The 27,814-nt window shown below is 38.0% G+C and overlaps 1 protein-coding gene across 2 annotated transcripts; it reads left to right on the plus strand.

Annotated features, from left to right (window-relative positions):
* On the plus strand, positions 1-27,811 carry LOC135479304 (phospholipid scramblase 2-like). Of its 2 annotated transcripts, XR_010445845.1 has the most exons (7): positions 1-268; positions 16,955-17,032; positions 18,223-18,418; positions 20,460-20,571; positions 22,688-22,790; positions 25,751-26,979; positions 27,081-27,811. XR_010445845.1 is itself a non-coding variant. In XM_064759126.1 (6 exons), the coding sequence occupies exons 1-6, from the start codon at positions 106-108 to the stop codon at positions 25,840-25,842; spliced, it is 744 nt and encodes a 247-aa protein (XP_064615196.1). In that variant the 5' UTR covers positions 1-105; the 3' UTR covers positions 25,843-27,811. The 2 variants fall into 2 exon arrangements, 1 of the variants encoding a protein (XP_064615196.1); XM_064759126.1 differs by having other exon boundaries at positions 25,751-27,811.
* Positions 27,812-27,814: the final 3 nt, after the last annotated feature.

The raw sequence follows: 27,814 nt of genomic DNA on the forward strand, positions 1-27,814 counted from the left end.
AGTAGGTTAGTTTCAAGGCCGACAGTCGACTGGGTTACGAGGATTGTGTTTGGGTGTGGACGGTAATTTTTTTAGGGCACAAAACGAAACTTACTGTGTGGGAAAATGGCGATGCCTGTAATGCAACAGCCTGGCAGTAAGCTACATGAAGCTCAAGCCATGCCGATGCAAGGAATGAACCCTGCTCTTGCAAACCTGCCACCGGGGTTACAGTATCTGGCAGGATTGGACGAAATTGTTGTGCATCAAATTTTCGAAGCTCTCGAAGGTGAGCAGTTTTATTTGTTTTGTTTGTTTAAAGTTTAATTGCATGAAATAAATACAAGAACAGGTAAGTCGTACACAAAGGACGCGTTTATATTTAAAAAGATAAATGCGAAATCGGCAGTATTATTATTTCATGACAACAACAACATAGTTTTGTCTGTATTCCATGATCTAGAACAGAACAGTCAGATTGTTTTGGTATTCTTTGTCAAGGAGGCTCAAAATGCTTTATGCCTTTAACTATAACTTTAAGGTAGGTAAAACTTGGTGTTGTGATTGTACATGTATATAATCTGTTGTTTTCTTTCTTGACTTTCTAGTGTACCTGTAGCCTACTGGGGTAGAGCAGTTTATTTATTTATAGAGTTCAAAGCTGAAAAATGGAAGCCTATTGTTATGCAGGAAATACTAAAATTAGTCTTTATGAATAATTATATCACTATATATTATCTCTGCTCTGGTTTTATTCTTTATGCTGTAGCCTTTTATATCTGAAAGGAAGTAAAAGATGTCAACCATGTGTGGCACTAAATGTACCCCAACAGCGTTTAAGGGAAATTTGAGGCTGCTATCATGTGGTAAAGTTACGTCAGTTTGTTGAAATTCCATCTTTCACAAAGGGCGTCTGGGAAGGGGCTCATTGACTACCTAGTCTTTAAAACTGCTTATGTAAGGCCCTTGATGAAAATTGTGAGTTGTATATAACCACACATATTTTGCGTAATTCAGATGTTGCAGTTCAAAGTTCCAAAAATCCCACACAGTGAGAAAATCGAAAACACGGCCTCGATCATTCAGTCACAAGTTATTTCTTTAACCTGAGAATGCGGCCGTTTTTGTTTACATCACACGACCCCAGGCTTGCCGTTTAACCATTCATGCTTTGCAAAGGGTGCCAGCGATGGACGTCTTGTCTCTGGTTCCTTTAGGAAGGCGCATCTCATGGCCTCGTAAGAATTCCAGATTAAGAATTGATTTATTGGGTTACAATGCACAAAATAGCTGCTAAAGTTTAGGTATGTCTCCACCCTTCATCCTGAATCACTCCAGTTAAAGTATTTGTTGTTCTTTTAAAGGATATCATATAACGATGGTTTTGTTTTACTTCATATGCAGTTTAGATATTCTGGTATCTGAAATATGTGTAAAGGATTAAATAAGTTTCTCAAAACACACACAATTTGGTATCAATACCGGTATTAAATTCTCATTATTGAAATCTATACTTGTCTTTCTTTGTACAAAATATTAACCAGTTGGCATTGATAAACAATGAGCATAATGTTTGCAGCTTTCTGGAATCATTGAATCTGGAATTATCTTCTCTAAAATCACTCAGTAGTAAATTAAGTCTTCCAAGAAAAGGGGATATATCTAGCAAAATAGACTTGGTGTAAAAGATTGTGATAATGAAGACAGAAATGTTGTAGAGTCTCTCAGTTTTTATACATGAAGCTATTAAATTAGGCTGCAGCCTGTACACGTCTGTGACTGATAATGACACTACTCAAATGGTCTTCAATTGCATCATTACCACAGGCTTGTATATATTCCTTGAAAAAGAGTGAAGAGGTCATTTTGCCAGGTTTTGCCATAAACAGTAGCTATAATTCATGCACATGTATCTTGAACGGAGATTGGATTGTTGCAGCCTTTGTTACCACATTTGCCATGGATTTCAGGAACATTTGAACTAAAAAGTGTGCGTTTGAACTGAATGTAGTTGATACATGTACATGTAGTTGCTGTTATGTTAAATGAAGGCCTTTTGAAGCCCTGATGCACTTGAGTTTCTGCTACCTGTAATACTGACAGCCATCCTGTAAGTGAAAACTTATAAAGAACTTGAGTAATGGTGTTAAACAACAATCACATAAATAAACACCTATATTATAGGATCATTTAAAATGGAGTTAAATGACCATATTCCAAGTAGACATACAGCAACACTAAAATAGAGAGTGTTGTGCAATAGTCTACTTGCCATTTAACCTTGCCTGCACTGGTTGTCTGGAGATCATGCTCCAATCCCTAAGACTGAGTTATAGGATTTGAGGTAGAGTTGCAGGGGCTCAAGCTTATGTCATCATGGCTACTGAATTCCTTTTAGAAGGCTGGGCTTTACGTGTGCTTATAAATAGGGACTCCAGTTGGGTAAGAATCTCAGGCAAGCATAAATCTCATGCATGTAGGTTAAAGACTTTAGCACTCTAAAGGCAACAAACTGAAAGCATCTATTCGTTTATTATACACCTACAGTAGAGTACTATACCGATACCTCAGAATTGACTGGTCAGTACATGTAACTCAGGTTAAGTTAACATCTAACCATATATTTTGTTAATGAATAACTTGATTTTGAGAGTTTTATTGATTTTAGAAAGGTGTTTTGAGGTTTGCTGTGACCATGGCATGATATTCTCCTGGAAAATTGTTTCATGTCCAAAAATAATATTTTGTGACATTTATTTGCCTCTAAAAATGCACTTTTGTGGATGAAATTGGAGGTCACTTATGGCACATGCATGTCCGTCCTGCTATTTTCTCCTTTCACTACATGTATAAATGGGGGGAAATCATTTTTCAAGGCTAAATCGTGTTTTGTATAAAATATTTTTTTTTTTTTGGTACAATACACAGTTTTCAAGTTACATCATTGTGACAACAGAAAGATGAAGGAGTACAAAATAATGTTGCAGTGTTAGAGTAGGGTGGGGATACTACATGTATCTTTAAACATGTATGGCAGTGATCATATGTTGAGGATACTACCTGGAGACTGTCGATTTCCATGTACTATGCATTTGTTATGTTGGGAACCAACATCCTCCCAAGAGCATAATTCAGAAGGTCTGTCTCATGCGTTTCGTTAGCTTTCTATATTCTGTGTACAAACCCATGTCTGTCTCGTGCGGTTTCATTAGCTTTCTATATTCTATGTATAATCCATGTCTGTCTCATACGGTTTCATTAGCTTTCTATATTCTATATGCGGTCCCATGTCTGTCTCATACGGTTTCATTAGCTTTCTATATTCTATGTACAAACCCATGTTAAAATTGGCAGATTGACCATACCATGCTGTAAAGCGATGACCCCATGCCACAAAGTGATGTCACTCATATTGTTGTCATGTCATATATTAAAACACTTGTATTGAAAACGCCTTTGTATGGTATCACAAGTCATAGAATTTTTAAAGTCAGGCGGGGCCTTTATTAAGGCTGCACACCCAGGTGAATGTTCAAACCTGTACACTATACATGTATACATGTCTGTATGACCAAAGTGTTTAGAATCCCATCTTATATTTACTGTAAATCTTTAACCTTTTGGACCTCTAAAGCACTTTTTCAGTGGAATTTATGCGTACAATTGCTAGGAAAATGACGCTGAAAATAAATTTCTTGCGTTGCTTTAAAAGATGCGAGCTTTATAAAACCATGCAAAATATTCTCAAAACCTCATAGTTTTCTCAGAATGTTTCAAAATACTGGCCGTAGAGGCAGTTGAAAAGGTTGAAGAATTACATGTAGGGCATTGGTATTATAATTTATGAAAGAAACAAACAAGCATGAAATCTTTAAGCTTTTGCTCACTGTGAATGCATTTCTTTACGTTTCACATGTTCATGTATTTCTTCTCCTACATTCACTCGAGTTTATCAAACATGGAGGTGCTATGTTATCAATTAAGGTATCTAAGAATGTTGGACTCGATTGAAATGACATCAGGACTTGTTAAAAAGGTCTTGACTTCCCCAGACCACACTGCAGCATAGTTATAATACCCAGAGCGTGTATACACAGTATATATCTAGATACAAACATCGCTTTTTCTGTGTGTTTGTAGGTCAAAACATACCATGCATGAATAAATGAGCAGAGTGATATTTGTTTTGTGGGACTGGTCACAGCTAGGAGTGGATACACAGTAATGGCCTAAATATTTTGCCTGAAAAAGTGCTTTTTTTAAAGGCAAATAAACATCATTAAATATTACTTGCAGTGCTATAAACTTTCCAGTTATCATCTTTTCATCCAAATAGACAACAAAGCACCTTTCTAATATTCATGAAACCCTCAGAATTGGGCAAAATGTGCAACATAGGCCAAATGGTTTAAACATATCTACACATGGATGTGAATCCTGTGGGTAGTGCCAGTATAATATTGACCTATACGTTTTTCAGTGAATATTTAGTTTTGCATCTTGAGGCTGAACACTATTATGCACTAAATTTTAGTCTTAGGAGTTTTTTTCACTTCCGTTGTCAGACCTAAATACAGACCCAGATTCATACCAATGCACTGTTACCCAAATTCTGTAAAGCGAGCGACATGAAAACTCCCAAAATTCTTAGCCCTCATTGTGCATGTACCTGTATAATGCCTACCGTTGGTGAGTTGCTAATGTTACGTGTTTGTGTTCATTTTTTTCAATCTCTCAAATCTCTCAAGTCAACCTACAGTGTACTTCAGTTGGTTTCTTGTTACTTCATATTACATTGTAACAGTGATATGGGTATATTATTAAAATTTTATTCCATATTCCAAGTACCAATGGGTACCGAGATTTGAGAACTGAATCTGTCCCATTTTGGTAAAATGACCACATCGTTTTCAAATTTGGCAAAGTAGTAGTAGATTTCGGTACTATCACCCTATTGTTGTCAAAGGAGAGCTCTTTTGTGAATACAGGTGAAGCTACCTCTGCTGCAGCTTTGAGTCAGGAGGTTTGTCTGGTACATTTACATAACAAAGTGCAGTGTTTTTTTTGCTTCATGTCGAGCCATTTTCTGGCAGCTCCCATGTAAATCTAAACTAAATAACTAAAGATGCATTTTATTCACTGCATGTTCGCATTCACCGCACTACTGGACAGTGGAGTCAAAGGTGCGGATTTTATAGAGAAAAAATTTGGGGTCAAATTTCATGGGATGTGGTTATAGTGAAAGCATCTTCCACAGAGAAGGTTGGAAGTTAAGAAGAGCACGTTGTATATCAGTCCTTTACTAGTCATGCCCATGTCAAGGATGTCATGTGTAATATCCTCTTAGACTACACACACACACACACACATATATGCGTAACTATTGATTTCTCTCAAGGAAAGTGATTACCCAAGAAGAAGTATGTGTTGGTAAAGGCGTGTGGTGGCAAATCCATTTGAAAGCACATTTGTCATGTGTACACATTTACAGTATATGTGTACACATTTACAGTATATGTGTACACATTTACAGTATATGTGTATGTTGTGAGTGCTGATTTTACTGGATATTTCTTAGCACTTTACTACAACATAAGTCAGTCAGAGCAGGCCTTGCACCTGGTCATTATTGCATATGGGGGTACATTGGCAGCTATCAGTCTTTAATATTTGTAATGCTGCATGAAGGGACCTAGCACATGACCTAGTTGGGACTGGCGCGTCTAAAGTAAACATTGCTACCTTAGTGCATTCAGCTTGAAAGATTTAATACCAATGAGATTTCCATATTACAGTTTGTAAACCGTCTGTACACTGCTTTTAACCTGTAAAGATCAGCATTTTTCAACTGACACATTTTGCTTGAGTCTGATCGATGCGTTCACCTTATTGTGCCACATAAAATTTTTAATGAGCTGTGATCAATTTCCTAACATCAAAAGTGTAATTTTGAGACCTGAATACTTTTGAGAGTCCATTTTTACAGACCAGAATATGGGCGAGATATAGTATTTATAAAAGTATACATCATGTTGATGTGCTGTTAACATATTGCAGTGTAGAAACTTGAGGTATATTCCTCTACTTGACTCATGTACATGTTTAAATACAGGTCTTGTATTTTTTTAAGGTAATTTAAGACTTGTCATACATTGCAAGTCCTTAAAAGGCAAAACTCAGAACAGGAAAGAATTGAAACTGTGATAAGTGCTGTATTCTGCAGGAAAAAATTAGTGTACAAATGTTTAATTTCCTAGTGCAAAGCATCTTAATTGCGGCTGTGTTGGAATTTTTGACTTGACTCTTTAAGACGTGTGATAAATATAGGTCCAGGTATTGTGTTGTATGGTTATTGCTTTGTTCTATGCACTGACATAGTATCCTTTATAGTGCAGTTAGGCTTTTTCTCTTTAGCAAAACAGATGACAAAACAATAGATCAAATTATACAGCACACAAGTGTTCATGAATAGACTAAAGGTTCCATACATACATGTATATGGGCGTAACCATTTACCTCGTTATTGATGTTCTTTCAAGATGCTATTCATGCTTTCTTAACATGTGGATTCATGCATGCATGACTCATATAATTATGAGCACAGACCCTCTTGCTCAATGCTCACACCGTAATGGTGACTGCCTAAGTGGTATATTCTTGTTTACATGGTAAGACACCAGTCAATTAAACACACAAATAGTCTTGCGCAATGCTCCTGTTTGTGTGACCTGATCTACTCTCAATTTCGTTTTCATTGTTTGGCAAAGAAGGCTGTACCTATAATTCATTGTTGATTGGAGCGGGGCCTCTGTGGCTCAGCCGGATAGCGCGCTAGTGCAGCGTAATGACCCAGGAGCCTCTCACCAATGCGGTCGCTGTGAGTTCAAGTCCAGCTCATGCTGGCTTCCTCTCCGGCCGTAAGTAGGAAGCTCTGTCAGCAACCTGCAGATGGTCGTGGGTTTCCCCCGGGCTCTGCCTGGTTTCCACCCACCATAATGCTGGCCGCAGTCATATAAGTGAAATATTCTTGAGTATGGCGTAAAACACCAATCGAAAAAAAAAAATAATAATAAATAAATAGTTGATTGAAGCATGTCTAGTAAAGCCCCTGCTGTCTAAAATGTCAAGCGGCTTAAGGCCTTCTCCCGGAACGCTACAAGCCTCAAACAGTGATGTTTGGAGTTCGAATCTTATCTATGTGTACATGTAGCTTATAATTAAGTTCAGTTATGCGGAGTACATCCAATTGTACGTTGGACGGTCTACCAGCAAGCTACAGATGGTTGTGGGTTTCATCTGGGCTCTGCTCCGGTTCCCTCCCACCATAATGCTGGTGAGTGGAATCATTCCAGACGCCAATCAAATAAATATAAATAAATAACATGTAGAGTATGTACATGTAATTATACTATGGTGAGCACGTACATGTTGCTGGACCTATTCTGGGGCTCTCTACACGGTCTGAAACACCGGTCTGATGAGTTATTCTCAGGTGGCTTCCGAGCACAGTGAGGTGAAATCCAAAATCCAAAACTAAAAGAAACTCAATCCTTTTGAGCATAACTTCAGAAAATTCAATTTATACCTAACTGTTCAAGTTTCGATATACAGATGTAGTAATTAGTTGTTCAGGTTTCCTGAAACAGCCAAAATCTGAAATCATTGCTGAAATAAACTCAATTCGGCAATACAAACCTTAATTCCTTTACTTCTATTACTCCTTGCAACATGCAGTTTTTAATGTGATTTAGTTCAAAATAATCTTTTACTCTATATCCTAATGTGGAAATGATGGCAACTGTGTTGGTTGATTGGTCAGTGGCTCCTGAATTTTTTTAAAGCATCTGGCGTAATTTGGCGTCAAGTTCACTTCATATTTTTAAAGCAACGGCGCAAGTCAACACATAGCATAGCCAGTATGTGTTGTGTTCCCATGATTGATTCGTCAAGCGTCATGTAGCTAATCAGTGGCCACGTTATATTATTGTACAGCCTGGCAATGGGAACAACAGAAGAGAGCCGTGATATGCGTACATACACCAAGACATGTAGGTCTAACAGGAATTACTTCCGCAATTCCAACTAATTATGATCAGCATTTGTTAAACTATGAATTGTCAATAAAGATAAGGGTGTGGGATTGTTTGTATATATATTTGATCGGTTGAAACATTGCGCAATACACCCAGTGGTACAGCCAAAATCAGGTGTAAGTAAACCACTGGCTGCCGGCTTTTATGGAGATTCTGTCAAGTAAATTAATGCTACAGTAAATTACCTAAAAAGTGTTTTTTCTATAGGCGAATCAACTTCAAAAAGTCTTACTTTGGTTCTGAAACTGACATTTATGTACATTTTTCCAGTGTGAAATCATAGACCTTCTAGACAAACCTCAAAACTTTCTTTCTTCATTCATCAGACTCATGTCAGTGGAATTGGCAGAATTTGCAAAATGTGCGACTTTACTGAGTCATGGGCAAAATTTTAAGATCATTTACTGTACTTGTGACTATCTGATCCATGAAGTCGGGTAACCCCTGGTGTACTCACAATGTATGTATTGAATTACTCACCAATGAAGCGTATGAAAACCGAGATTCGAATCTCTTGAGATCCCATGGTTGAAGTGCTGGACGAAAGAGTACATGTTCTACTTTCTGCATTTGGGTATAGGCTTTATACATGTAGTGTATAATTTTCATGTTGTTAGATGCAAACTGAAATGGGCAGCCAGCTTGTCCCAAGTAGGAAACAAATTATATGTATACCCAAAGAGGCAGGCTGCAAACCCCAGTGACAAAACAGTGTAGCCTTTGCCATGCAGTATGTTCCTATATAAAGCATAGACTTCTTTCAAGATCTCAAACACAGCTACAATTAAAATATTTTGTTCTAGAAAGAGTACGATGTTTACACTGGTTATTTACTGCAAGACAATGTACCAGCCATAATTGCAGCTCTTTCCTGTTCTGAGCTTGGCTTTTAAAGCATTTGCACTTTATAACTTAACTCTTTCCGTTGTGTGGTAGAAATGATCTCCAGTTTCAAGGTTCATCTGTAAGATTTTGATAATAATAATGTGTGTAGACGCGTGTATGTAATAATGTGTAAGCTTCTCAAAAGATACATGTAATTGTAAGGCCTATTTTTTTGGGGAACTTCTCATATTATTGGCTTTTCAACTGCTTCCTTCCGATAAGCCTGTTAAAATCACTTACGTTACCAAGTGACCATCCCCAGGCATGCAAGGTTTTTTGCGGCTACAGTGCTCTGCAAGGGACAAATAAAGCCAGTGCTTGAAGTGTAAAGATGATCAATAAATTTGACGTAGTCCGACGCCTGGTTGATATGGCTGATTTATGAAGAACAGGCTGCTTTCTCTGCAAAAAGACACGACTGATCAACTGCTCTGCAGATTAAGTGTATGCCAGACAGTCATCTGATATTGAAAGCTACTTATCCCACTTGGTGACTTCCGAGATCGAGAGACCTGGGATCAAACATGGGCAGGTTCAGACTAAAGACTTTGTGACATTTACTTGTTGCTTCCTTGCTTGGTGCTCAGCACTGAGACGTTAGAGCAAGGAAATAAACTGGTTGGCCCGGTGTCAGTATAGTATGACTGGGTGGGGTGTCTGTGTCCGGCGTCTTAAGCATGATACTTCAGTAGTGGACACGCCCTGCCACAAGAGGACAGAGTATATGTACACACACCTAATGATTCCTCGTCTTATGACTGAAAAATTGTCAATTACGATGTAAAGCCCCAAGCATACATGCGCATATATGGTGACTGGTATAATGCTAGCTGCATGTACATTACTGCTCTGTTCTGGCACTAAGGTGAAAGCTTTTTGAGAAAGCTTTTAACTTTTGTAGCAGCATCCGCAGAAAATCATCATACATGTCCATGTACTACAGTGTGATACACGGCAGTGTGATACACGGCATGATTGAGTGGTAGGAATCTTACAATTGCTCCACAGACAAGGAAAAAAAAGTAGAGAACGAAAGTCAGATTACTCTTAAATGGCCAATACCTGGATTCGAACTCTGGTACAAATAAATCAACTGTTTTGTGTGTGAATTACATGTGTAATGTAGAAAGGTTGAAGTACAGGATATACTCAGCTGTGCTTACACTTGTGACACTTGAACGCATTTATCTGCTAGCAGTTATACCCAGACATATCTACTTAATGATATCTCTGAGATCTTATAACCAGTTTTCCTGTACTTTGTTTCTAAGTAATAACATCAAATATCATGTAGTTACAATCTTAATACACATAAATATCTGCCTATATGTTTGACACAGATTTTACTAGCCTTGGGCCATCCAGTACACCATTTTTTTTTATTTTTCACTCTGTCTATACGTATATACATGTACATGTACCTGTAGATATATAGTGTATATCATATGTGTACACTGTACATGTACAAGTGTTTCTTTGACAGTGACAATATTATACATGTATATGCATTCACAGTTCGTTTGTATCCTCCAATACAGGTACAAGTATATACATTCACAGTTCGTTTGTATCCTCCAATACAGGTACATGTATATACATTCACAGTTCGTTTGTATCCTCCAATACAGGTACATGTATATACATTCACAGTTCATTTTTATCCTCCAATACAGGTACAACTATACATTCACAGTTCGTTTGTATCCTCCAATGCAGGTACAAGTATATACATTCACAGTTCGTTTGTATCCTCCAGTACAGGTACTGGCAAAGCAGTATCATTCTACCGTGTTACAAGAATATCGGGTTTCAGAGGCATATTCCTTTTTATTCAATATTTTGTCGGGACTGGAACTTCTGCAATGTCTATCATCAAAAGGAAACTTACAAAAGTTCAGTCTGTACTTGATAACGCATGCGCTTCATAGTCAAGGGAAATAACCTAGGAAAAGCATCCGGTCTGTGTGAGTTTACATGTATATTTGTGTGTGTTCAGTTGCTCCCTTTTACACCTGCAACAAACATGTATATAGTTGCGACAGTAGTTTATATTGTCTTAATGCGATGAGCTCTTTTCAGGGGAAAGAGGAGACGCTATGAACAGTAACTTCACATTTTGTTATTTATTTGATTGGTGTTTTGTGCTGTACTCAAGAAGATTTCATTTGAATGACCGCGGCCAGCATTATGGTGGTGGAAATCTACAGTATGTACAGTACATTACAGTATTTAGGCCACCTTCAAAATATTCTCTGAGGTAAACCCAAACCTATCAGAAATAATAGGGTAGGCAGGGTGGGAAATTTTTTCAAACTTTATTTAACACAGAGACAAAAAGATACATCCATTAAAATCTTAATACAGAGTTTCTTTTATGGAATGTTGCTTGGGTTATGCTCAACTAACATCATTTTAGTAATGGCCTTACATGTACATGCACATGTATTGTTCCCTGAAAGGACTCAGAATTTGCCCAAACTAACTGACTCTAAAGCTGGTAAACACCCACAGTTTAAGGTGTTTTGATGGCAGTGCCTTCTAAAAGGAGAGCTGGGTCTAGCTGTTTATACTGAAGGACTGAATATTTGCTTACTGAGGTGCAGCAGGGTATGTGGGGCCCTCAGGTGGAGAAATCAGGTCATGCTAATGATATCTTACCTCTGAAATTATGGAGGTACAGTTCACCAACTAATGCATACCTGTACATGTGCATTTAAATATAGGTGACATGACCGTGACGGAAGGGTGTAACCTTTTTCTACAGTGCTCTTAATGTGGGTGCAGCCATGTGTGATACCAGTATGTTAAACTGTATATGCAGGTGTTTTCGGTAAAAAGACACCACATGTAATTTACCTGTTCCTCAGGTGCGAGTTATATGTAATGTGTAGGCTTCGTTTGTTTTTCAATGGTACAAGCACCGTGTAGTAAAATGCAAAGCTTACAGGTGTATGGGTATTAAAGAGCATGTGCCAATGCCAAAACATGTGTGTGTCTGAAAAGCCAGGTAAAATGATAAGGATCAAAATAGTCGGAGGAGCTTTCCTGAAGTAAGAAAAAAAAAGTTTCAGATGATCATACAGAAAAGAGAATTTGCATGTCATGCAAGAACAGCTGGCGTCACCCATCGCTGACATATCACCACTAATTAGACTGTTTTTTCCAGTGCTTCTGATGTCATTCTATCACTGGGAAACAATAGTCAGGTGCGGCCCATTCCCAAGACAGGCATAGTGCCACCTGGATGTCATCTAATCAAGGGAAGATAACTCCATAATATAACCCATTACTCAGTGATACAGCCCATCGGGTCATACATTTACCTCTGAGTTATCCCCTCGAAGACAACATCCAGATGGCACTATTCATTTCTCTGTCATGGGTCATAACTGAGTGTTGTTTTCTGTTGTCAAAGTCATAAATGTACCTGGTTCAGTGTCGCATACACAAAAGGAATTTTTATAATGTCACATGCTGTAAATTTTACAGAAACTGCAGAAGATTTTGCTTTTGAGGACTTTTCTGTTATAGAGATTAAATAGTGTTATTCATTGTAAATCATTTCAGTAGGTTTTCCTTCAAATTGTTTTAATATTTCCACCAAGTTTCCGTGGAAATGGAGTAGCATTTTAACGTATTTGCTGATTTTGGGCAAATCTTACAAATGATACATGTTCTTCTTCCTGTGATGGATGTCAGGCTTGGGAGCAAGAAACAGGACATGGGCAGTGCCATTGTGTGACAGGGACCAACTGATTAGTACAGGACAAAATTGCCATCTAAATATTTTAATTTTTTTTTTTTTTTTAGCAATGTAAATACAGCAGTTCGAAGATTTGCCATTGAATGCTGCACTAATCATTATTTCCAGGCTTCCGCAAGTACATATATATACATATAACATACCAGTACTTGGGTTTGTGACATGATCCGTTATTTCGCATGGCAACTAAATGTGGATCTCATTTCTTACAACTGATCTTGACCTTCTTATGTCATGTCTGTCTTGCAGGTATCCTGTTATCTTCAGACGTGGCATGACAATGCTACAAAGCGACACAGTTCCTGGTTTAAAGTTTAATTTTCATTGGATAAATAAGTTCTCAAGAAGCTTTTAAGGGATTTCTCTAGATTTGGAGTGGATTTCACAAAGCCATTTCTGACTTAAGTCAGAATTTGAAATACGATCTCTGTCTTAATGTCTCCAAAGTTCACCTTCCAGTACCAAAAATTATGCATTGTACAGAGTTTTGTCTCAAGTCAGAAACTGCTTTGTGGAATTGACTCTTGTAGCTTTAAGTATTAACTAGCGATAGTTTAACCATGTGTACAGGCAATGTGGATGTTTGTACCTTCAATAGAAAAAAACAAATAACTGAATAATGCATAGAGTTTAAGATCATGTCTCTGTATTAATATGGCTTATGTCATAAACTCGTAAGAATTCTAGATTTAAAAATTGATGCATAGTTGCCAAGATAGAGACAACAAAATACCTTTAAGCCTGGTTTTTAACGTCTCTTCTGAAATAACAAAGGTGAGATTATTTGTTGCCTTGTCTTTAAAGTATTGATGATAGTCATATCCGTATGTTCTGTTCATTAACATATCCGGGCTAAGGTTCAGTACATTGTTCGGCCCATGTTGAGAGACTTCTAGTAAAGTGTGACATAATTAACATAATCGATGGCCTCACCCCAGCCTTATGCACACCATAATGTTTAGCACAGTGTCTGGGGTATATGTACACCTGAAGCATACATATATGTCAAGAGCCTTGTGTTAAAGTGTGACACAGTCTGATAATCAATGTCTCCAACCTAATGTACATGTACACATTGATCTTGGGGCAAGGTGCCAATCATAATTAAAGTAAATGACAGTACCTGATGAATGCTTACTGTATGTCCATTCAAAGTATCTTAAACCGGCATTAAATGATTTTTTTTATAGATTTTTTTCAACCCAGTAGTTTAAATTTCATCTTGAGACAGCTTCAGCAGGTCTCCATTTTCTCCGTTTATCCTAATATTGAAGGTATTTTCCATTTAATAGTCTATGCAGTAGCCTATGCCAGATAAAGGTTGTCGCGATGAAGGGCCAAGTGAGAAGTATAGTTCTCTCAGAAATTAGACATACATGTCCTGGAAGAATATTTCTTCCAACTGTTCCAACTGTTAATACGATAGACATACTAGGTGTATATCATTTACAGGCAACTCCAGTGACCCTGTGGAAATAGCTTAGCTGCAGGTGCATGGCCTGGGTACCCCTGGTTTAGGTCGTAGCCTCTGGAGGGGTTGTGCTGCTGAGTTTGATCCCTATTAAATGTTTACAAATTTACAAAAGTATTGTTGTACAACTAGATTAATGCTCAAATCTGTAACAAATGGAAATAAATGTAAGCACCACTGCGGCTGATCTAGGGATGCGATAGTCGCTTGATTTTCTCCTTCAATTTTGTAGTGGCAGCTTCTAAAATGAGAGCCGTGCTGACCTAGTTATTGCAGACATCAGAGAAAGCACCTCAGCTTGAGCACGGCGTTTCAGTGATTTTACTGTATTTTATAACAGAACAAAACGTTTCTTATATGCGAGAAAGGCGAAGGAGCAAAATTTAAATTCTTCAGTTGTAATAAATTCAAAGAAAAAAAATTGTTATGAGATTTAATTAATGTCAGGCATTGTTCGGAGGTGCCGTCTTCTTTTTCCCCATAAACCTTTGGCATCCCTAATGAACTTTGGACTGACTCTGGTATTTGTTATTTAGAAACTGCTAAATATTAAAATGAACAATAAAAAATGTATTTAGGAAGATTAATGCAGTTTGGGCTGAGACGGCATGCTACTGTCTGACATATTTTGTGATAACGTCGTTTAATATTACACAGCTTGTAAACCAACTGATTTTACGTCTGTGGTGGTCTGTAAATGATACAAAGCTGTCTCACAACACTGTGTGAAATGGCCATTAATTCAGCTACAATTCGTTGTAAACAATCTCACAATGATTTCTTATGCAGTAGTTCTATGTTGTCACCTCATGGAGTGAATGGGTAAAGGCTACGTAACAGCTTAGGCCACACAATCTGATAGCAATGCATTTGATTGGATAAAATTCTCAAGATGACTGCCTTGACCCACACCAGCCATTGGTGCAATATTATCCTTTTGCTCTACATGATATTTGTTGAATTCTCATTTAATTTATTTATTTATTTATTTATTTGATTGGTGTTTTACGCCATACTCAAGAATATTTCACTTATATGACGGCGGCCAGCATTATGGTGAGTGGAAACCGGGCAGAGCCCGGGGGAAACCCATGACCATCCGCAGGTTGCTGTCAGACCTTCCCACATACTGCCAGAGAGGAAGCCAGCATGAGCGGGACTTGAACTCACAGTGGCCGCATTGGTGAGATCTCATTTAAATAGTAAAGTGTGATACTATTTAAAAAGCTTGAGTATCCTGCTTTCGATTGAAATATTTTTTAGCCAGATGCTGTCTTGTCTTACATACTCCAGCGAGCTACCGACAGCTGCACAATAAACTGGTGTGCATTTACATGTACAGGGTGATGTATTTTATCTGTCCCAACACAAAGCTGCAGTTGAATATATAATATTGATTCATTGTGAAGCCTGTGTTGTTGTTTTTTTTCAGTGCAATGTTGAATTGTGTTTATAAGTGGAGTGCACAAGAGCCCTTTAGCGGTGTTCATGAACATGTACTCTAAATTCCTCAACTGAATATGAAAGAGCAACTTCCAGTGCAGTTTATGCATATTTTTGATTTTGGATATTTCTTGATTTTAGAGGCATTGGTTGAATTCGCCAATTTCAGGGCTTCACAAAAAGTATAATTTTTATCAGTCATCAAGGATAATGCCTTGAGAATATGCTTGAATAAACACCTCGTAAACATGCGAAAGGTTGAAGAATCACAGTATAATATTTTTTTCTACTGTGGACCCCTGGCATGGCTCTTGCATGGAAGATGGGACCCTAAATGACTAAAGAGACTATGAATAAATCAGGGAATCATTACATGATGTTCTGAAATGTCAGCAAGTTTGTCTTCCGCGCCTTCAACGTTGCAAGCTCTCCAAAACTTTTGTTCCGTTGACCAATGAGGTTGTATGTTTCCACAGTTCAAGTCCAGCACTCTCTACCTCAGTGATGACTTCAAGTTCATGGTTTACCCCAGAAACCCAGGTTTCCATTTTACACCTGACAGCCGTATATATTTAATAAGGTTATTAATTTAGTTTATTTATTTGATTGGTGTTTTACACTGTACTCAAGAATATATCACTGACATGTACATGACAGTGGCCAGCAATGTGATGACAGGAAGCCAGGCAAAGGCTGGAAGAAACCCATGACAGTCCACATGTTGATGGAAGACTTTCCTACATACGACTCGGACCGGAGAGGAAGCCAGAAAGAGCTGGACTTACAACTCACTGAGACCACAAGTTGGTAGAGCGTCTGTTTCGGGAGGCGGTAGATCCAGGGTCAGTCCTGGGTTGGGTCACACCTAAGACCTTAAAAGAGGAAGTTGTAATTACCAGGTCTGGCGTTCAGCAGGAAGTAGTGCAGCAACTAATTGACTGATTGTGGGGCAGCTGACTTGCCTTCGGTAAGATGTCTCAGTGAAGCAGCACCAGATCAAAGAGCAGTGGAAATTCACCCTGCAAAAAGGCGGCACATCACACGGACATGCACTCAAAGGACTCTTTTGTCATCATATGACTGAAAAATTATTAAGTACGACGTTAAACCCCAAGCATGCACTCACTCACTCACTGCGACCACATTAGGAAGAGGCTCCTGAGCCATTAATTGTGCCGTTTTGATACACTAACTACACTGATTTAACTTTCCAGTGTACTTAAATGTACATGTACTTATGTGTCGCAATTATCACATCATGTTTTGAACAGGAGTAAAGAAAAAGCCTGTATTCATGAATCTGGTTGTTTTTTGTTTCAGTTGTTGTTGGCTGGGAGAGGAATAACAGGTACAACATATGTAATAATCAGGAGCAGCAGGTGTTCTTTGCCAAAGAAGGTAAGTCAAACACCAACAGTAAATTATCTCAAAATTTTGACTTTGTTCTGGCACATAATTCAATTCATGTTAAAAAGGTCTTTTGGGATTTGTTTGGAAGGTATGATGGTCCTGCTAGAAATATGACATTTATTTGTCTCTAAAATGCCACTTTAATTCCATATTTTAAACCATCCTCAAAGTGTCAAACGAAACAGGTGTGGCATTGTGGTTAAGGTTCTCACCCTTTATGAAGTGCCAGGGCATTTATGACAGGAGTTCAGGACCATTCTCGAACAGAGAATTTACAAAAATAGCTTGAATTGTTCTCAAGGCCTTGGTACCAGGAAGCCTCTGGCTGTGCTCTTTTGGACGTGGTCTCGTGTGAAGCTTGATGAAATTTTCCACCAATATGAAGCCCATATACATGATCTCACACGTGGAAAAGTTTGCCAGTAAGTCGCCCAAAGCAGGCAGTTTACTCTGGGCACTACAACCATAAAACTGGTTCCCCATTGTTTAAGTGAACATTTTTTAAGCGTGGTGTAAAACAACAATTAACAAACAAACAAAGATTTATTTGTGTCACTAAAGATGCAAGCTTCAGAACACTGCATACATTATTTCTCTACAACCTACTGTTCTTTCAGAATGTTTCAAAATATTGGGTGCAGAGGCGGTTGAAAAGTTTGAAGCATTACATGTAGGGTAACTTTTCTGTAAAGTTGCAGTTAGACTAGTAAAGGCTGTTAAGATTATGTCATGATCTTGGAAGTACATAAAAAGTGGAAAAATAAAAATATACAGCACTGTAATTCTTCAACCTTTTTGCACATTTGCAAGGTATTTATTCAAGAGTATTCTGAGAAGATTGTTGTAAATGACCACATTTTGTCAACAAGAGGGCATGCAAATAAATGTCACAAAATATTGTTTTTGGTGCTGAAACTTTTCCAGTAGAATACCATCCAAGCAAACACCTTTCTACAAATCAACAGAACTCTCAAACTCAGGAAATATGGGAAAGTTAGTTATGGATGAAATTTGTTGTCATTTAGGTATTCTCCATAGGCTGATAAAATTATATACTTTTTTTTGAATTTCTGAAATTTTTTGATTTTGAAAATCTGAATTAACTGACTTTGTTTTGTGTATACAAAGGTTGAGGAATTTAAAGTAACAGAAGCATGAACTGGTTTGGTGTTTTGCAGACACTGACTGCTGTACCCGGCAGTTTCTTGGGGTGATACGTCCATTTGAGATGATGATCACAGATAATCAGGGTCAACAACTGATCAAACTGGACCGTCCATGTCGGTGTCAGGGCAGCTGTTGTTGGTGTTGTTATCTGCAGGAAATGGACATCCAGAGCCCACCAGGAGTTGTCGTGGGAAAAATCGAGGAAATGCAAGTTGTTCATTCGTTTTTCTTTCCTTTTTGCAGCTTTTATTACCATGGTGCGTACATTGCTTAGAATTATGTTTTCTGTACATATGTAGATGTGGAATTGTTGAGGTGTTGCGCCATAGTTGTTTTCGGCTTTGTCACTCGTGGTGTAAATTCACTTCAAAGAAAGGCAAATCATCCAGGGAGGTAGACAAGGTTGTGAAAAACAAGTTCTGCTGGAGTTGGTTAGAGCATCAAGCGCACATTGAGGTCGATGGACGGAAGATAGAGCAAAACTAGCTGATTTTATTGGAAAGGCTTTTCTCTTTTTCCATCTGATCCAGTTTCTTACCCTGATAGTGATATACATGCAAGTAGTGATGCACAGTACAATGTACATGTAACCTGGGTACAAGTCATGCACATGTAACTAGAGATGCACAGTACAATGTACATGTAACCTGGGTACAAGTCATGCACATGTAACTAGTGATGCACAGTACAATGTACATGTAACCTGGGTACAAGTCATGCACATGTAACTAGTGATGCACAGTACATTGTACATGTAACCTGGGTACAAGTCATGCACATGTAACTAGTGGTGCACAGTACAATGTACATGTACATGTAACCTGGGTACAAGTCATGCACATGTAACTAGAGATGCACAGTACAATGTACATGTAACCTCGGTACAAGTCATGCACATGTAACTAGTGGTGCACAGTACAATGTACATGTAACCTGGGTACAAGTCATGCACATGTAACTAGTGATGCACAGTACAATGTACATGTAACCTGGGTACAAGTCATGCACATGTAACTAGAGATGCACAGTACAGTGTACATGTACATGTAACCTGGGTACAAGTCATGCACATGTAACTAGTGATGCACAGTACATTGTACATGTAACCTGGGTACAAGTCATGCACATGTAACTAGTGATGCACAGTACAATGTACATGTACATGTAACCTGGGTACAAGTCATGCACATGTAACTAGTGATTCATAGTACAATGTACATGTAACCTGGGTACAAGTGGGTACATGGTGGGAAAATTCATGGTGGTAAGTTTTGACTTGTCACGTCACAGTCAGTTAATCACATCTGCTTAATTTAACTCAAACCATTGTACATCTAGCCAGTTATTCAATGCTAATACAGCTTCATTAGTGTTTGTGGGCGATTGACCGACACTGGCTCAGAAACTTAAAGTTTAACTAATGTTGACAATCATGTCGCAAATTCTTATGCTGTTTCAACTGTTCCTGTCAATAGGTGCGTGTGTTACCTGGTGAAGATCAGTGGTTTTATGCTATGGGCACTCCGGTCCCTCCTACTCACATAGCTGACCATGGTCCAGTTGCGAATATTCTTGAGTGCGGTGTTAAAAAACAGTCAAATGATTAAGCAGAACATCAACGGCAGCCACCTCGTGCAGTGCTTTAGCGATTGCCAGACATTGTGACATCTACAGCACGTGCTGATTACGGATGTGCAGCCTTAAAGTAAAAGAAAGCTAGAATATGAAGTAGGGTTCATCATTCAGAGCACTGAAAACCATTCGTAAAAATACTTTGATTTTTTTAAGAGTGTTGAAAGGCATTTAAATATTTGAGTACTGTGGTGGGGTTTGTGAGCCATATTGACAGTATCTAGGAACTGTGATGTCACATCATGTTTTTTTCCTGATGTTCACCAGAAGGGGAGGATTTTTGGGAGCATTATTTCAGTAAACCTTTAGTCATAGGTAGAAAGAGTTAATCCAACATTCAGTGTTGGAAAATCTTCCTGTGACTTCAGAGCTCCCAAACTCTGATAGTATGGTTCATAAAGCCCACCATGTAATTCAGCGCCTTTAACTCGCTTCACAAAAATCTAAAAAAATAAATGATAGTATATTTATGCATAGTTTTAAGTGGTCTCTTTAGTGATTTTTAGAGGTCTTTTTCCTTAACAATTGCCAGAGGTTGTGACATGTACAGCACATGCTGATTAAGGACGTGCAGCTTTAAGCAATGCATTATAAGTTTTAATATTTCTACTCACAGCTGGACCTGTGTGACTCCAAAGTACGTAATCAAAGATGGCACAGGACAAGTCATCTTTAACATCTTAGGCGACTGCTGTTACTGCAAATGCTGCACTGATGTTGTGTTCAAGGTGAGTGGTCACGTCTCCTAACCACAGCTGAGGTGTGGATTCAATCCTGGTTTAGGACAATGAGTTTGTAAGTCCGCCTGTCTCACTGATAATAGTAGAAGAGGTTGACAGCGCTTGTGGTGACATTTGCACATTTTTGCGTTCGTTTAAGACAACCTGTTTTCCATCATTAAACGTTTGCTGTGACGTTAGAACTTGCGCAGTTGATTATTTCTGAAGAATTCACGCTTTTGAGTTTGATGGGTGATGGTTGACAACTTGTACAACCTGAGTGCGCCTTTGATTGGTGTACGGTAGAGCGGGATTTGAACTCGCAAACACAAGGCTTGAAAGCGTTCCAATATCCCACTGAGCTATCCAGGAAGATCATACAATCTTTAAATGTTTGTTGTGACGTCAATCCTTTGTCTAGATGCTGAAAAAGAACCAATTGTTGTCACATTACCACAAACATGTTTAAGTAGTAGAAACAGCTTGCAACAGTTGATTGTTGAAAAACAATCGACGCGTCACTCCGTGCCTTGTCTATTCTCTTTCAAGAATCGGGCGTTACTTGTTTCTCCACTGCGCATCGCTTGGTCTGTTCATGTACATGTACATGTAGGGGACATGCGGGAAAGTTGTTCAGTGACATTCCTGAATCCATAAACCTCTTGATAATGGTGCTGAGTAACTGTCAATTGACCCAACGTACACATACATGTGCCTGTCCTTTAATAACATGCCCTATTCGGACAAAATTAAGGGCAAACTAAACACTAACATGGAGCAACTACACGACAGAATACAAAGATTTGTAACCAATCTTTGCGACGTCTGGTTGACTTACATATTTGTGGTAGCCAAATTCCTCAACTTTTCTGCACGTGAAAGAGCAGCTTTCAGTGCAATCTGTGCACATTTTTAATGTGATTTTGGAGACAAAACTACATTGGTTGGATTGCACAGTATAATTTTATCAGTGTAACACAGAATAATGCCATCAGAATATGCTTGAATAAACGCGCTGCAAACATGTGAAAAGGCTGAAGAATTACAGCATTATTGATTATGATGAGTGAAATCCTTGTTCTGATTAAGCGTCTGGACGGTCTATTGCAAGCTACTTATTGTCGGTCTTGTTGTCTGTGAGGTCTTGTCTTATTGTCTATGAGATTTTGTTTGATTGTCCGTGGGGCCTTGTCTTATTGTCCTTAGGGTCATATCTTATTGTCCATGGGGTATTGTCTCATTGTCCATGTGGTTTTGTCTTATTGTCCTTACTGTTTTATCTTATTGTCCATGGGGTATTATCTCATTTTCGGTGGGGTTTTGTCCCATTGTCTGTGAGGTTTTTCTCATTGTCTGTGGAATTTTGTCTTATTGTCTGTGAGATTTTTTCTCATTGTCCATGGGGTTTGTCCTATTGTCTGTGAGGTTTTTTCTCATTGCCCATGGTGACAATAAACGTGTGATGGCACTTGTTGGGCTATTTGCACAATCTTGCTAATGCATTTGTTTGAAGATCAGCTGTGTGTCGGTTACTTGCCACAGTTCAGTGATTTACCCTGGCTAATGCTGGTTTAGGAACATCTACTTCCACCAACTGATTTCACATAAAACATAACAATAATACATGCAGGTCTTTGATAAAACGCTTATAACTGATACATTATGACCATTTAAGTTCACATAAAACATAAGTAATAGTACACACAGGTCTTTAAAAACCCATGTGCCTGATACGTTGTATAAAACAATTCACCATTCACAGCTGTTATTAGTTTTAAGCCATTGTGTACTGTGCCATGTATACAAAAATGTTTTTCTTTGTACATTTCTTACATTTGGCTTGAGTATTTGTATGGTAATGTTGTTTCCTGTGTACATGTTGCTGATTTAGTTTCTCCTGACGATGCTACTGAATATTAAACTCAAAATAAAGATATCATTCTACATGTGAAGTCTGACATTACTTTTGTGTAATGCTGTTTCTTCCATTATAACAAAAATGACAAACATATATGTCATATTTAAAACTTCATGAATATGGTGTTAAACCCCAACCCAATAAATAAATAAATGAATGTAGCCGCAGCTGTACTTTTTCCTTTATGCATTTACTTTTTCTTGACAGATATTTGAAGGAGAGACACAGAACAACCAGATAGGGGAGATCATCAAGCACTGGGGTGGCTGTCGCGAAATCTTTGGTGGAGTCAATGACTTCAGGCTCAAAAGTAAGTCTGATCTTACCTGTGTGCTTATTAGTCTGCTATCACTCATCTGACTCCACATGTTGCCCGACTATCTTAGGTTTGTTTTGAGAATGATGCCCTAGACAGGAATGTAATGTAGGGCTGTAATTCTGGGAAGGTTAAAGCTCGATGAAGTGGTCACAGAACTGGAAGCTTGTTAGGTTTTGGGCTTGTGTTTTGTTAAAAATGGTTGAACGCAAACTTCATACTGAACGCAAACTTCATTAGCCACAGCTAAACGTACAACATGCCTACCACATACCAAGGGACAGTACTCTGCTGCTGTGTCCTCCATCACTGGTGTACCTTAACACTTGCCCGCTGGCCAAATGCAAGTGACATTTGCGTCGGGCAAGTGAATCATATCTTTTGGCTGCCCGTTGCTTGAGCATAAAAATAATCAATGATCTTAATTCCACATGTTGACAATCCATCGCTTGCTCGAATCTTTCAACTGCAAAATATGGTGAAATATTTGTGCGCAGCACATACTCTCCCACTCACAGATGCTTTCGTGCTATAAATTCAACAGTGTGAAGCACTCTCCAGACATCGTGAAGAGTGTTCAGTGGAGGCTGGATGCCAACATGTTTACCTCGGAGAAGATTCAGTAGAGTGTTTTTTTTTTTACCAGCTACCTGTTGAAAACAAATTCCAGTAGCCATTTTACATCTTTGTGAGATAGAAATAAACTATATGATAGCCCTAAACGTTGGAGACGTAGAAAGAACGTTGTTCTATGGGCTTGAATTCTTGCACCAACCAGAAGGATAAGCTGTGTAAGAACTGATTATGTTTGAGAGGATTCTGTGTTATAATTAAATAAAATAATTACATCTGACAAATTATTTTCCTTACTACTTTCAATAAATATGTTAGGTACATGTTTTAGAAAATGTTTGTTTGTTGGAATCCTTGCGCCAAGCTCAAAGATCTGCACTCATTGACTGAGTACATCAAAAAGTTTCATGAATGAATGGCACAACACAAATCTGAAGTCACTTTATTTTGTTTTGTAATCACTTCACTGCCGTAACATGTAAGACAAAGTGCATGAATGTGGGGTAAAACCACTTTGGTTTTTAATTCGGAAAAATATTAATATTAATGTTTGCAATAAATTGTAAAATATGTGATTGCGTGGTGGCATGGCCAGTGAAAAGGAGTTTGGGCAAGCGGTTTGCCCTGAGAGCAAGCACCCTAAAAAGTTATGTTACACCTCTGCCTATATGTATCTTGCAATAGTCCAGACATTCCTCCAGCTGAATTCAGATCCAACATGTAGATCACCACCAAAATTTAACGAGCAAAATTTCATTCAAATCTGTTTTAATAGTGGAAGCAGACAAACAAATAAAACACGGACAAATATGTAACTTCCTTGGCAGAGTGTATAAGAATTACATGTAGAGTTGTCGGATTTGGGTAATGTCAGAATTCTGCACATACATGAAGGTTTCAAATTAAAAGATATATGGTAAAAAAATGTTTAAGGTTTGAAAGGAAATCAAGACATTTATGCTGAAAAAGGTGGGAAAAAAATATCATATTTGAGGCACATTTTATATCTATATAAGCAGATATAATATATCTTTATAAGCACACAGTTTAAACCTATGAAAACAAACTATGTGACGTCATCAAAATGAAGCCGTGCAATCTGTATGTAGGTCAGCATGTTTAACTTGAGGGCGGATTGCTTACTCAACAGTCGCTGACAGATCTATGCACACTTAGCAAACTGCAAAGTATAAACATGAAAAATCAGCAGCACTTCTATGTACGCATGTTAATTTATTTATTTTAATTTTCTCTTGAAATTTTGACAGTTATGTCCACTCAGAAATATCCAGCTTTTATCATTTTATGTGGCAAATAAAAAAGTGCCTACATAGAAACCCTACCTCTTTTTCCCATGATTGTATGGCACACTTGGTGCGTGATTAACTGGTGACAAGGGCACGTAAATGTCGGAAATATCCATTACCTACAGGCCTTCATTCAGGCTACATGTTGTCAGTGAGGACACAAAGCAGTTGCTCAAGCCGAGAGTCCATAATTGAATGGTGGTACCGGCCCGGATAGCACAGTTGGTAGAGCACCCCGGGACCCGTAGATCCAGGATCAATCCTTGATCGAGTCACACCTAAGGCTTTAAAAGAGGAAGTTGTAACTTCCTCGCTTGGCGTTCAGCATGAAGGCGATAGTGCAACAACTGGTTGACCCGTATCAGTATAATGGCTTGGGCGGGGCAGCTAACTTGCCTTCGGTAAGGCATCACTGAAGCAGCACTAAATAAAAGAGCGGTGGAAATCCGTCCTGCAACAAGGAGGCACATTTCACGTACATGCGCCCTAAGGATTCCTTCGTCGTCATATGACTGAAAAATTGTTGAGTACAACATTAAACCCCAAGCACTCACTCACTCACTTGAATGGTGGTGACATCCTCTGTATGTGTGTACAGTTCACCGAGTGCATTCTCTGCTTCTGACTGCCGTAGTTTCGTGTGTAGCACTTGTGACCAGTTCAAAAATCAAAAGGGAGCCAAAATTGAAAAGTAGTGTAAAATATCTGTGAACGGGAGATGTGTTAGAATAGAAATAGTGGCTTCAGTCACATGACTGCGTATACACACCCAAGTTTTTTGGATGGCTGTCACTGTTGACGTCACCACTGCAAGCAATTTCATTTCTGCTAAATAAAGTTTTAGTATAAAGCCATTTTTACACCCCAAGAACAGAAGCTTTTTTGTGCTTTTATGTGTTAGGATGTATCCAGAATTCCATATTAAGAAATAAGACAAGCCGTTTCATGTATCCTATAAAGGTGTATTTGTGTTCTCACCTTTTAGCCAGTGCACCAGGATAAATGTACTGGTGCCTCCACCTTTGTTGTCTAATTTGATCTCTGTACATGTATCCTTTTTTTATTTTCTTTCAGTGCCGCAAAATTTGGACATCATGAAGAAAATCATTTTGCTGGGTTCCTTGTTCCTTGTGGACTTCATGTATTTTGAGCACAACAAGAACTAAGTTGAACCTGTCTCTGTCCAGAGTCATTGCAGTTTGTGTGGTGATCAAGCTTGTACAATGTATGCAGTTCTATTCTCAGCTAACTTTTGTGAAAAAGTGTTAGTGTATTGGTTCCTAGGTTCCAAGGTTCCAAAAGGTTCCAAAATCCTCATCTGACTTTGGTACCTTTGTGTTGGAGGGCCTTCGTCAGTAGCATTATTATTGTCATACAACGCGTGAAAAGACCCTTGATTGACTGGCGTAAAATAATTCAAGTTTTTAATATGACTGTTGTTTAGAGTCTTTTTACTTTCATAGTTGATACCCTTATCTTTAGAATGGTTAAAAAGGTTTTGGGCTGATTGTTGTGCAGTGATTCAAATATATTGTTTATTGATTAAAACTGTTCAGATGACATTAAAATGATTTTTAGAATACCAAAAGGTTTCCTACTGCAAATTTTAAAAAGAAGCAAATATATAAATGTATATGTACATGTATGTTGTTTTTACCTTAGACTTCTTGTTATGGGTTTTATGTAAATCAGGACAAGCGACTTTCGCCACTACCTGACTGCCTTAGTGTCAAGCCCAGACCTCTTCAACTTATTACCCTATTTTGAACTAAACACACAAAATATTGGGCTGTGGTTAGTGGTTCTTTAAGGTTGATTCTGTTTTTTATTTTCAAATTTTAGTCCTCTTGCTTTACCAGACATTATAACCTGTGAACTGTTTGAAAACGTTTAGCTGAAGTAGTCCTGTACAAGTAGCTGAACAGTGAATATGGTGTAGAGCACATATAATTTAAAACTTTTATTCAAAAGGCTGAACAGCAGCTGAAAACTTTAAGCTTTGTGTAATAATATAGGGTTCCATGTAATGGCCAGTCAGCCCGAGCTGAATTGGCTAACGTTAACTTATAATACAGGAATTCGACTTTATCAGTGGCAGGAATGAATAGTAAGAATGCAAAGCAATGCCCTGAACCACTGAAAATGAAATTTGTCTGGTCAAATTCTGTACAATAGATGAAAATGATTTCTTTTGCTGTAGAGAAGGTGAAATGCTGTACAGTAGCTGAAAATGTATCTTTTTGCTGTACAGAAAGTCAAAACTTTGCAGCAGCTGAAAATGATTCTTTTTCGTTGTACAGAAGGTTAAATGCTGCACAGTAGATGAAAATGTATCTTTTTGCTGTACAGAAAGTCAAAACTTTGCAGCAGCTGAAAATGATTTTTTTTTTTTGTTGTACAGAAGGTTAAATGCTGTACGGTAGCTGAAAATGTATCTTTTTGCTGTACAGAAAGTCAAAACTTTGCAGCAGAAGGTGAAATGCTGCACAGTAGATGAAAATGTTCCATTTTGCCACAGACAAGTTGAAGGCTTCAGCTGATTTTTTTGCTGAGTAGTCATAATCTATACATTGAAGTATACAGCTGTTAGCCTGATTTATACATCTCCAACCATTTAAGTGACTTTCCATTCATTTGCTGTAACTTGTTTTCCATTTGGCGACATCATAATTCTAGAGTATATTATATTTTATATTATATGTTACAAGTTCACTGGGTGGTAAAATTTTAATCCTATTTTATAAATGTGATGGAGTTATTGTGTTCTTTATTGAAATTGCTCATCATATTTCAAGTTTGTCCCTCCATGACTTTCAGATGCCTTAAAATTGTATACATTGATCATCTCAACACGGAAGATTCTTTAAAGAAAAGCTCACATCATTTTCTGACGTTAGCTAACTCTCACTTTAGCATAATACACACATTTTTTTTTACAATTGAAATGTAATTTTTGGTTAGTTATATTTTAAAGAACAATAAACCCTCCCAAATTTTGTACATTGTTGCTTGACAAAATGTTGTGGTTTTTTTTTAATGGAAAAAATTATGCGTGATGAAAGGAAATAGTACTTAATTTAACATTATAGCTTTTGATACCCATGACGTAAAGAGCTTGTGGAACCTCACTACCTATAC

The sequence above is a fragment of the Liolophura sinensis genome, chromosome 12, assembly GCF_032854445.1.
Source record: "Liolophura sinensis isolate JHLJ2023 chromosome 12, CUHK_Ljap_v2, whole genome shotgun sequence".
In the NCBI taxonomy this organism is placed as follows: Eukaryota; Metazoa; Mollusca; class Polyplacophora; order Chitonida; family Chitonidae; genus Liolophura; species Liolophura sinensis.